The sequence below is a fragment of the Condylura cristata genome, unplaced genomic scaffold (genome assembly GCF_000260355.1).
Source record: "Condylura cristata isolate star-nosed mole 26May11 unplaced genomic scaffold, ConCri1.0 scaffold00011, whole genome shotgun sequence".
NCBI classification, from domain to species: domain Eukaryota; kingdom Metazoa; phylum Chordata; class Mammalia; order Eulipotyphla; family Talpidae; genus Condylura; species Condylura cristata.
In genome coordinates this window covers 52861431-52874494 of record NW_004567112.1, presented here as the reverse complement: position 1 = coordinate 52874494, position 13064 = coordinate 52861431, and the positions used below count along the sequence as shown (strand labels likewise).

The window sequence follows — 13064 nt, the reverse complement described above, 5'->3', positions numbered from 1 at the left end:
TTTGCCTTTTGAGTTAAGTATCTCTCTTAATTTTTTTTCTTCAGAAAGAAGAAAATCCAGAAACTTAGTCAGCAAAGGCAATAATTTCTTTACAACAAGGTTTTCATACTGTGGCTAGCTATCTATAAATGTCTTTATGGCATTAACTTTACAAGTTGCAGTAAGCATTAAAATACTAGAGCAAAATAGAGTAGAAAATAGAGTGCACAACACATTAAGAATGTAATTTCTATTGTGAACTTTTGTTTTTGGATATAAATGTTGGTGTGTATATGTATGGTGGAAAATGTATTGCTTAATGTGGTTCTAAGTCAAGGTTTGAAAACTGGCTTAGAGAGTGGTGGGATAGAGAGAATAAGGAGGTTGGGAACACCTACATGCTAACAAACCTGGTCCCAGCATGGTGGGGCCTCCCACTTGGCCATATGAAATGGCAGAGCATGCCTGCCTGACTCAGCCTGCCTAAGAAAGGTACTGATTTATAAAGGCTTCTTCCTACACTTAGCACTTCTGTCTCAATGCTAAAGACCACATCTGTTAACCTTTGTAGTGACACCAGTCCTGTGGTTTGCCAGCTTCTGTTCTAGGGTGGGGACAGGTTGGAGATGAAGGGAATTGTCTGTAGGGCTCTTTTCTGTTTATAATGACTAAGTCATTATGCCCACACAATTTCTAAATTTCCTACTTTTTTTTTTTTAAAACCTACAGAGCATTGAGATAGCACACAGAAATTTGAAACCAGGCAAAATATTTATCAATAAAGGAGTGGTGGATGGTGCCCAGATCAACCGAAGCCCTTCTTCTTACCTTCAGAATCCACAGTCAGAGAGAGCAAGGTGAGGGCTAAATTATCAAAACAAAATCTTTAGGGAATAGAATCTAAGAATGGGGCTGTTACCTCAGAAATTCCGTGGGCTCTTAAAATAATTTTAAAAACGTGTTTATAACCTTTGACAAGCAGAAATAATTGAGTTGGCAAAACACATGATCTATGCTTGTGTCTTCCTGCTTTGCTGCTTATTGTTGCTGGGAACACTTGAAGGACTCTGGGCTTTGGAATAGGAAACAGTGTCTCATATCAACTTTATCTTTTCCTACTTTTGTGACCTCTGGTAATTTACTTAACTTAATGGTGCTCAGCTTCTTCATCTGTAAAATGGAGATGAAAATGTGCAGAACATGTGTTCATTAAGTTAATGAATAGTTTTTCTTATGCTATTCAGAAGAAGTCATTTTAGTTTAGGAGAATGCAGCTGAGAGAGGGGATAGAAGAGTATGGAAACTGGAATGAAGAAGAAATAAAACTAGTGTGATTACATGGAATAAGTAAGACATATTTTTTCTTTTGCATTTTGTTCTTTTTTTTAAGCAATGAGCAAGGTTTGTCACAGAAGTACTTGGCTATCATGTCAGTATAAAATAAGTCCTCAGTTCAACCTGACTACTCTCATTTTACATCTGTCTGTAGTTTTTCAGTAATTTTCAAAAGAATTGATTTTTAGAAAATAGAATCTGATTGCCTGTGAAAGGACATAAAAGAATACTTTAAATTACAGGTCATAAGTGCTTTTGATTTTGCATCTTTCCTGCTATTTTTATATCTCATTAAATTTGATATAAGTAGGAACTTCAAAGACAAATTATTTTTATAAGAAATTTCTATGAAATATAGTATCACTTATATTACAAAAAATGTGTATGTCATCCCCATGAGCTGGCCTAGTGCCCCTTTCTCTGATCACAAGCCATTTCTGAGTTCTGGGTGCAGTGTGTAGGGTCACAGCATGCCAGATAACCCCACTCACAGAGAAGTGTGTGGTTTTTGCTTTTGTGTCAGTTTCTACTGTTTGTAATGTAAGAGGACTGAGTTCTAATACAGAGCTGACAATGTTTCTTTATTTTGCTGACTAGGTATTCTTCAAACACGGACAAGGAAATGGTAATCTTGAAAATGGTAGACTTGAATGGTGATGAACTGGGCCTTATAAGGTACTCTATTTGCTTTTTGAAAATCGAATTCTGTCTCCCTTAATTATGGGGGCTGAGAGGAGGGATAGGAAGACATTAGATTAGTGGCAGCAGAGACTGAGAATAGTTGAATGGTTAGCAGTCTTGATTGGAGAGTCATAGACATGTGGGATCCAGTCAAGGAAACTTGGCGTATTCTCAGTGTCTCAGGATTCTTTAAGACAAAGCTAGTAAGTTGAATCTGTGTAAGACAGATCTGGACACAGAGACCAGCACTATCTGGCACAGCTTATAAAGACTCATTAAATTCAAGTGGTTATTACTTTATCAAGATTTCATCTGTACAAATTCTGTGGTGGTAGACAACTACCTTTTGACAAAACGAGGAAGCAGTCTGACCAACCAGGCCAGTGATTAAGGGATTGAGATAGTTACCTTTATTTTCCTAAAAGGATTATGTTGAGACTAATGCAGAACAATTCCAATTAGTGATGAAAAGAGAAATTAGATGTGGAAGCAGATGAGGTAAAATTCCATGTTGGTAACAGATTTTTGCACTGTTTTGTATTTACAAAAATGCATGGATTTTGGAAGGTGTCCGCATTCCTATGTGATGTTGGTTGTTTCAGTTGGACTGACTCAGGAACTCATTGGTGGGTAACAGACCCAGACAACTTACCTGTGGAATGCCAGATGATACATAAAACCCTCTACCCTCCAGGAAGTGGAGAGGGCAGCGAGGGCCGGATGGCTGGGTTACTCTGGACTCTAATCCTTCTTAGCTATGTGACTTTGATCAAGTTATCTAACTGTTCCATATCTCAGTTTTGTTATCTCTATTATGGAGGGATATAGTGAGTCTTTAAAATGTTTACAATAAGTGTTAGTAAAGGCGACAGAAATCTTCAGTAAAGGTTACAGGAATCTTCCAAATATAATTATGAAATATCTAAATGAAAGTTTCTATTCAAGTAAAATGAACCGTAATGAAAAGTGAAGAAAAATACTGAAGACTTAACTCACAGTTCAGATACAAAGGTTGGCCTTTTTTGAAAAAGTTGTTGATAAGAAGTTCAAGGTTTAGAAGTTCAGGTTTTATGTGTTGGTTTTAGGATTTGGGTTCAGATCCCAATACTGCTGTTTACTAACCTTGTGGTTGGGGAAAGTCATTTATCCACTTATAACTCCACTTTTATATTTGAAAATAAGAATAAGAGTACTTATTTTCTATTTGAAAATAAGAATAAGGGTTGTTGAGAAAGCAAATAAAATAATAAGAATTTAACAATTTTATTTATTTTATAAGAAGAGAAATATTTTGTATTTTAAGTAACTCCATTAATGGCATATTAGAGTGCTTGAAATTCTTAGCATCAGAGTTACTTCTCTAGGTTTAATGTGGGGGTCACTAATTAATTCCTGGTATACTTTATTATAGGGATTAATGCAGTAAGGCTCATTCTTCCATTACAATGAATCCATCTATGATTGGTGTCTACTAAATATTTAACTCAACAGGGTTTCTGAATGCTAAGCATGTAACTATGCACTTCAGAGGTCTTACAGGCTGATGGGTGATTGGAACAGGAGGCAGACAGGCAAAAGTGTAATTAATAATAACATAAATCAGATCACCATCTGTGTTATCACTTGAGCATAAATAAATGCTGTGGAATTTGAAGGGTGTAGCATTATGGAAGGTTTCACAGAAAAAAAATGACTTCTCTACTGAACCTGAGAGATGGTGAGGCTTGTTATAGAGTGACAGGGGAAAAAAAATTCAAAAACCAAAAGGAGTGAGTTTGAACTCCAGAGAATGGGGTGGATCAGGGGGAGAGTGAGACATGATATTGGGAAGGTAAGATAGCTTTAGATTGTGGAACACTTGTGGGAAATTTGGTTAGGAGATGTTCCAGGGTAATAGAATATATCTGTGGCTCCATAGAAAATGACTTTTTCATTATAGTGTCTATTTAATTCTTGACTGAATGATTCCATCATGATTCAAGTTTTTAGTTGCTGAATCATTTAACAATGTAAAAAAAAAAACCTTCAAATTCTATCCTTTGTCCATTTTTTTTTTTTCGCTTCTCAGCATACTAAGATGTCCCAGGGTTAATTATCAAGGTTATAATGCTTTTCCATCTGCTTTGCTGAACACCCTGCAATAATTCCCCATTGTTTCTATAGTCACCACATGCTATCCTTGATGTAATTGCTTCTGCAGTTACCTCTGTTGCCCAGTGATAATTGCTTTTGGAATACATTAAAAATTTTATAAAACATAGAGTTAAACCTGGGCTGCTAAATAACTCAACCACCACATGTAGGTTCCTGCTGTTAACAGTTGCCCAGGTATAGGAATTTGGAAGCATAGAATCTCTGAATTTCATGGAGATCATCTTCACCTAAGTCTTAGAAAGGCAATGATCTGCTCAGTGTGTTACTACACACTGAAAGCCACACTGAAGTTCAAATTTATTCCTTCCTACTTTCATTTTTGCTCTCATTTCTTCATTTAGTAGTCTGCTGCTCTGTGTCATGCAGCACTGCCAGTCCTTAAGATCCTTGGAATCAGTCATTGAAATCAGGAATAGATACCTGTGTTATTCCCTGAGCAAATCTCTTAAACTCCCTGAGATTATGCTTCACATTTTCAAATGTGACTGCAGCACCTTCTTACCTACAGGTTTATTAAATATCATGAAATATATGTTATGAAGCTAATAATATGAACATGTTGATAAGTAAAAATAGATATAGTTGCTGTTTTTATAGGAGTATGGTCTGCTAATGGAGACAAAAGGTAATAAAATAGTCATATAAATATGTTCAATATAATTGAAGCGATATAGGGGTTTGATTTGCTCATGGAGATTGGGAAAGGCTTTCCTGAGGACATGAAATGAAACTGAAAGCTGCAGAAAGGATAGGAATTAACTCACAAAATTGGGGGGGGGGTGGAAATAAACATTAGCCTAGATGGACTGCTGGTGCAGTTCTGAGGCCCATTTGAGGAACTGATAGCAGGCCTGTGTGGCTGGGGTGCAGAGACGAGAGGACAGGGTTTGGGGACCAAAGGGATGGGTAGAATTTAGGTGCCATGGTAAAGATTTTGTTTGGTATTTACACCAAGAGAATGGAAAATCATTAGAGTATTTGAAGCTGGAAATTGGGAGTTGGGGCCTCCTAAATGTCTAAGAACAGTGGGTGATTTGAGGAATGAAACAGAATTATTGTGTGAAACCATTCCATCAAGTCCTCAATTATTGTGAGGCTACTCTGCTCTAGCTGATCTAAGTAAGAAAAGGATTTCTGTCATTTTGACTGATAATGCTTATGCAGAAAAGGAAATTATTTTTCTCCAGACTTGGAAAATATATTTTTGATGTTCTGTATTCTGAATTAAAATGTAGACTGTAGTTCCCATAGAATTTCCACCACTAGTTTATACCAGAGAAAAGAAAGCAAACTTTGTAGAAAGCAAAATGAAAAAAAAAGATGTAAAATATATACAAATAAATACTTTTTAAAAAAATTCAAATAAATAAATAAAATGCAGGCTGAACTATGAATGCTAAGAGATACTTCCAAGAACAAGTCTGCTGTCTAATGGAGAAAATGAATCTTGAGAGACCCAGTGTAGTAAGACTCCCTATGTGTGTATAAACTCCAAAAGAGAAAACAGAGCTTCTGAATGTTTGAGTGAAAGGAAAGCCAGAGATAGGGGAGTCCCCTGTGTGATGTCAGTGGATAGGCTGCCTCAATTCTCTGCCTCCTCTGATCACTTTGCCTCTGCAGGTTTCTTCCTTGAGGTTGCAGAAGTGGCATAACTTTTTCCTTTTTCTCACCTTATTAGTCCTGTGAGAGTTGGTATGATTTGATTCCTGTTTATTGGCTCTGCGAGGAAGCCTAGCAGGGTATTTGAGCGATTGCTCCATTCCTTCTGTTTTATACATTGAAAATCATTTTTCAGAGAAGGGTCATGTAAGGGGACCCTTTAAAGACTCATTAAGGAAAACTAAGGACAGGGCTCTCCATGGTGGCACAATCGGTTAAAGCACCACAAACTCTCCAAAGCCACTGCAGCAGGAGTTCAATTCCCTGCCAGGGAGCTGACCCACATGGCGCGGCAGACCTCTCCTGACCCGCCCGCTGCTCCCCTCAGCAGTGTACTTTGTCAACCTGCCTGTTCTGCTCCCTACTCTGTCTCTGATGAACCCTCTTACCCACCACACCTCTGGCCTGTACCCCAGTTCTGTAAGCATAAATATTTTTTTAAAAAAAGGACAGGCACAGCAGACCTCTCTTGCTTCACCTGCTGCTCCCCTTAACAGTGTATTTCAGTCAGTCTGCCTGTTCTGTCCCCCACTCTGTCTCTAGTGAATGTGTTCACTGCCTGCACCTCTGGCCTGGTTCTTGTATGCACCAATAAATAAATCTTTAAAGCTAAAAACTAAATCTTAAAAAAAAAAAACTAAGATGATGATTTTTTTTAACTTCCTGAATTAATGTGTCCATGAATGTAGAAAAACCCAATTTATGAGTTGGATGGAGACAAAAGGATGGAGACAAAAGGTATTTAAAGTTGACTTTTTTTTTAATATATCTATTTATTTTACATCATTCTTCATTTTGTGCATTTTTCATCTCAGTTGTAATCCCCGTGGATTTCCCATCACCACTTCACCCATGTGCCATCACCACAGTCCCGTGTGCCCTTCCCACCCCAGTTTTGATCCTGTTCCCCTTTCCATCCCCATAGTATGTCTCTGGTTTATAGTTGTTCATTGACTTTTGTTTTGTTAATGTTGAACTTTTCTACATGTCTTCACTTTGGGCTGCTCGTCTCACTTTTTCAATGCTTCTCTTTCTTCTACATTTTTAGGATTGATAGATATTTGGGAAAAAAAACCTAAAATCTTTAAATGGTAGATTGTAAATTCCAAAGATGGCTGCACAATCCTTATCCTTACCCTGATCCTTTGTGTTCCATAATAGTGACCTTCCATGCATCTCCAGCAACAGGTTGAAGATGATTGCTTTTCCTGTTGACACTTGCTCAACTTCTTTGTCCACAGGATGACAGAAGAGCCACTATGTTAGGACTGGGGTAGTTTTTTACAATTTTTTAAAATTTCAATTGATAAAGCAATTTTAGGTTCACAGCAAAATTAAGCAGTACAGAAATCCCATTCCCATACATGTACCTTCCCCCACCATCAACATCCACTGCTAGAGTGGATACATATGCTACAGTTTATGTAACACATCATTGCCACCCAAAGTCTGGAGTTTATGTCAGAAGTCACTCTAGTGTCAAGTGATTTTTGTGTGTGTTTTCTAATGTTTGTTTTGTTCTTATATTTTCTAAAATTTAACAGTGAATAAAGAACTCAGTAACTTTTATTACTCTTGTTACGTAGTTTTTTAGATGTTTTCCTAATCAAATATATATTATTTTTTACTTCATTTTTTAAATTTTTAAACAAATTTTAAAAGATTTTATTTATTCATGCAGAACTGGGGTACAGGTCAGAGGCACAGTGGTGGTGAGAGGATTCCTCAGAGACAGGGTGGGGAGCAGAACAGACAGATTGACAAAGTACTGTGCTAAGGGGAGCAGTGGGTGAGACCAGAGGTCTGCCGCGCCATGTGGGTCACCTCTGGGGCGGAGGAACGAACTTGCACTGAAGCGGCTATAGCTGGCTTGCAGGCTGTGCTTTAACCCTCTGTGCCACCAGGGAGGGACCTATATATTATTTTTTAAAGGTGATATTTTGACATATGTAATTTAGAAACACTTTATATTTTTCAATGCTACTTAGTATTTTTAAAATCATCTTTAAGATCACTATATAGTCTTCCATTAGATATATGATAAGGTACTCAAGTAACCAGCAAGCATTTCATATTTAATTCATAGATTTTTCCATTATTAAATACATTGCAATAACCGTTCTTGAATATATCTCCTGTACATGTGCCAGTGATTTGGTTAAGCTAAATTCCTAGAAGTGAGATTGCTTGGTCAGAGAGGGATGCTTAATATTAAATTTTCTCTTAAGTTGCCAAATTGCCCTCTACACAGGCTTTGGTGATTGGTATTCCTGTGATTGAAGCATGAAAGGAGTATTGCTCTTGGCAATGTTGACATCTCGTACTTTACAATAGTTGTTAAGTAATACAACAGATATAGTGGAGAGCCTGCCTCTCTGGAGCAGAGAATGCAGAAAGCTGCTTTAGGATGCTGGCTCTAGTATACTTGTTCTATCAGAAGTACTTCTTTGGCTACAATTCAGTGGCTTTCTAAAATCTGAGCAGTATGATCTGTATATTTTACTTCTGTCTGTTTAAAGTTCAGATTACCTTTGGGCAAAATTTCTGGTGCAAGAAACCTTCCAGTATAATACAGTGAAAACACTCTTTTCCCCCTTCACCAAATGGTTTGTACTGAGGAGGGGTGATAAGTGACTGTGAGAGAGGAAGAAAAAGTGTATTAAAGCCAGGAACAACAGACAAATGGGACATTACAGTAGCTTAACACATCAAAGGCTTATTATCCACTTAGGAAAGTCTAATAAATATTGGGCTGTTCCTCTGTACAATAGGGTTTCGCCTCCACCCTGACTATGGGACTAGGAAATAGCTGAGCATGACTGGTTTGTAAACCATCAGATCTCCGCCACCAGAGGGCAAGGTTTCCTCATTTAAGTATTTCATGTGCTATCACATAGGCTACACACACACACACACACACACAGCATCTATTTTAAGATTGTATTAACCTTATGGAAAATAAATACACCATTGTTTTTCTTCTGCCTCATCCTCCTGATCCTCCTGTTAGTTAGCTTCAGTATCAGTATGATCACCATCATCAGTGATGAATTATTTCGTTTTTAGGTTGGGCTTATCTTACCCTGATCCTTTGTGTTCCACAATAGTGACCTTCCATGCATCTCCAGCAACAGGTTGAAGATGATTGCTTTTCCTGTCGACACTTGCTCATCCATTTTTTGAATGGATGTACAATATTCTCTTCCCCTATTGGTGCACTTTTATTTTGAAGATGACTTTTAACTTTTATGTGCAAGTCACACAAAAGCTCTTCCTTCTCTAACTCAGTGAGCCAAGAAGGGACTGGTCAATTTAATTTTGTGCAAGACAGAATCAGTTCATGAAAAATGATGGTCCAGTGGGCCCTGGGATGGGTTTGTTACTGCTTTAGAACATTTAAGAAGCTGAATATCGCAACGGACTTTTCTTTTCTGTTGCCAAGAAAAAGTACACAATGTCTGAATTGAAAGAGATCCCAGAGATAATTATTTCAAATGCTTTAATTACACAGGAGGAGAAAATAATAATATTCTGTATTAATTTACTGTTTATTAATTTACAAACATGGTTGAGATCTAATATTGTTTGACTTAAACAGTGATTCAGAAATTTTAACTAATTTTGTGCAAAGTAGGATAAAATCCCAAATCCCATTTTTCCCTCAGTATTCTTCATTGTACCATGAAGACTCAAGTTGAACACTTTTTCTATTGTACTAGAAGATAATATTTTAAAAATATTTATTACTAGGGCATATTTATTGTTTTATATGTGTATTTTAAGTTTTTCTGAAACTCCCTACACCATTATTCCTTTCTTTTTGAGTTTGGTTTTATGAATATTTTTGACCAGGAAAAATAAATTGTGAGTAGCCTTGTTAAAGAGACCATCTTTCTGCATGTGTTTATGAATATTCATCTCTTACTATAGTACTTTGTTTACTGTGACAACTCTGATATTTCAATAGCATATATTTCAAAGGGCAGAAGAGGAGTTATAAAGCTTCTTATTCTGAAATTCAATTAACCTTTTAGAGTGCATATTTTTTGTCTAGAAGAGAAAAATTACAATTTTCTAAGGCCTAAAATAAGGCCTTAAACACATAAGCATTGAAGTCTATAGACTAAGGTCAAAATTTGTGGCCTTCACAGATATATCATTGGTGAGAGTAGATTTCTCATAGTATAGTTATATACTTAGCTACTAATAATTCCATATTGATTGTATGATTGGAATAATCATGTTAAGTGAAAATAAAGATTAATGATAGACAAAGAGTTTACTAAGTAATCAAACTGAGGAGCAAGTCTGGGAAACAGGATAGCAGATTTTTACTTCAGTAAACCCATGTTTGAATTCAGTTTACATATAGAGGAGAACAGTGAGTAATTGACATTAAGACATTATTGACAGGAGTGGCTTCTCGTTCTAAGTTGTCCTGACCCAAATATATGCTGCTACTAGGGGAAGATAATGCAGGATTAATTTTCCTTGTTAAAGGAATACTCCACAGCCATGCAAAAGTTAGGTACCCATTATTATATCTCCTTTTTCATTCTGAAAGATACTACCTTGAGATGGCAAATTCCAGCATACAGGATAGAACTTGTGAAGATGACTTTGTTCTATCTTTTGATAAACCAAGGGCTAGGTCATCAGAATTTTACAGTATGTTCTCAACCACTGTCTTCCTTGTCTTAATCTGTTCTGCTCGGACACCTTGACTGTACTTTTACAGTGCACATCTTCATCATTGTTCCACTGCACATCTTCATACTGTTCCTCCCCATCTTTATCATTAGCTCTGAATTATTTTTCTCCAGTTATTCCCTTGCCAAGTTCTTGTGCATCTTTTAGGACCTCTCTCTCTCGAATGTCACATCTTTCATGAAGCATTTCTCAAGAGCAATATCTCAGTCATCTCTACATCTCCAGCTTTGGTACAGGGTCAAAGTGAACTAATCATGTATTGAAGGAGTGAATAAACAGAAGAGACAGCCTGCTTTTGAGAGCAAGTAAAATGTGGTCTTTACTGGTTCGACAAACCTGCTTCTTGACTTCGAGTTGTGTGACCTGAATTGATTTACTTCACCACTCTGAGACTTCATTTCCTTAATTTAAAAATGAGGATAATGATAGCATCTGACTTGGGAGATTTTGTGAGAATAAAAAAAAAAAAGATCTTCTGTAAAAATCTACCTAGGAAGTGCTAAATGTTGATGTTGACAGAATTGTTCTACCAGTTTCCTTTGAGTGTGCTGGAAGGATTGCAGTCTGGCTGAATTTACCTGATCTCAATGTGAATCACATAGGATGGAAATATTTTGGTGGGGGAACGATGGATGGTAGTGACCACTACCCTTTTTTCCATCCAAACTGAATATAATGAAGCTATAACTGGAAAATGCTAGTTAACTACAACTCCCTCCAGAACTTGAGTATTAGGAAAAAGGACAGACAACAAAAAAGGATCTAATAAAGGTTTTTCCATTAACATAGAATGCTTGTAGGTAGCTTTTAAGGGGTGACTCTAAAAGATCTTCAACCAAAGCATCTCTATTTTTACGAAGTGGCAAATATGTATCTTGGAGGTTGAATTCAGTTCATAGACTGGATATGTGGCTCTTGTTAAAAGTTTATAAAGAAGATGATGTTGATGAATTATAGAAATAATTTTGTATTTTTAATTTAATTAAAATATTGAGTATGTATTTGTGATACATACTCACAAATGTATTTTTATTAACAATGAATGAAATTAAATGTGCATGCATACAATTAAAATATATACTTACTATTGGACAAAAATTCCAATAGGAAGTTTTTGGTCCCATTTCTTTGGTCTCCTCATTAACATACATTTTCTTGCTCTTTTACAGCTGGTTTGCCATCCACCCAGTGAGCATGAATAATACCAACCATCTTGTAAATAGTGACAATGTGGGCTATGCAGCTTACCTTTTTGAACAAGAGAAGAACAAAGGATATCTACCTGGAGAGGTGAGAATTTATGCTGTCAAAGGTTTCCTCTTAATTCATTGATTATCATTATTCATGCAATATTCAGAAGAGCTGGTTCCAACCCCCAGAGTGAAGTGTCATCATGAATGTCATATTCTTGGGGATGGAAAGAATTCTTTTTCCCTAATAGGTAGTGAAAAATTAGAAATGACTAATAAACTTTGTCTCAAATGCTACTTATTTTGATGACTTTATAAAGTTATTTGGATAAGGAAGAACAAGTTCAAAATTTGCACAATATATAGTAGATTTGGCTCAAATTGAATATATGATAGAAATATATTAATGTTTACTTTTGTTTTCAGAGCTAGGAAAATTTTAAATGCATTCTGAATGGTGTAAGAACGACAGGTGATAAGTCCTTCACACAGATCTAGACTTCCCTCTTAAAGTTAAATTTCTTTCCAAGGACATTCTTCTACTCTTCTGCAGTAAGACATAATGAGAGACATTCCTTTTCCATCAGACTTGTATTTGTGACTTTGCAATACAGTGACCGATGGCATCAGAAAAGGGTGGGAGACAGAAATTTAGTCCTGTGTGCCCCAAAGCTCTTCAGCTGTGTGTAAACTGCAGACTACATATAGATAAGTGGGAGAAGCCAAAAATGCAGCACAATCTATGATGGATGAGAGTCCCAGGTCCTCATCCAGAACAGATGTTCTGATATAAAGATATTAGCCTCATGAAACGTCTATCAGTATCAGACCTTTTAGCTCCTTTGTTTACAGAACTGTTTTTTAATTTTATCCAGCATTCCAGGAAAAAGTTAGGAGGCTCTGGTTTATGATCACTGACTGAATGCTAGGCATTTTAAGATAAAATCCTTTTAGTGTTAAAAAAAAGTGATCTCTCAAATCTTGTGGGTAAACTATAGAATTGAAGCAGCAACATGGGAGAAGGGGGGAGAGAACAAGGGACTGTGGTGATGATTCATGGGTGATGTGGTGGGTTTATGGGGACCATCCCTGAGGGGAGAAATCAAGTATTGTACAACAATAAACCGTAATATAAGACAATTTAAAAAGGAGTTTTTTTTCTTAACTGATCTCTGGTATTTATCTTTTTCTCTAAGAAAATGAAAGACATTTAAGGTGGAATGGTAGACCTATTGTGTTGAGATTAATACTTTGCACCCCCTGAAAGGTTATGTGTTTTTTTTTGTTGTTGTTGTTGCTGAAGAAATAGAGAAAAAGTACAAAAGGAAGGTCTGGAATATAGATGCCATATTTAGG

General features: G+C 36.5%; 1 protein-coding gene across 1 annotated transcript in view; it reads left to right on the top strand.

The window, feature by feature from the left end:
• Positions 1-13064, top strand: part of ASAH2 (N-acylsphingosine amidohydrolase (non-lysosomal ceramidase) 2) — a 49896-nt gene that overhangs the window by 9391 nt on the left and 27441 nt on the right. Inside the window, exons 4-6 of the mRNA XM_012723503.1 lie at positions 709-836; positions 1912-1989; positions 11688-11808. Coding sequence (XP_012578957.1) covers positions 709-836; positions 1912-1989; positions 11688-11808 — 327 coding nt within the window. The remainder of the gene's footprint in view (positions 1-708; positions 837-1911; positions 1990-11687; positions 11809-13064) is intronic.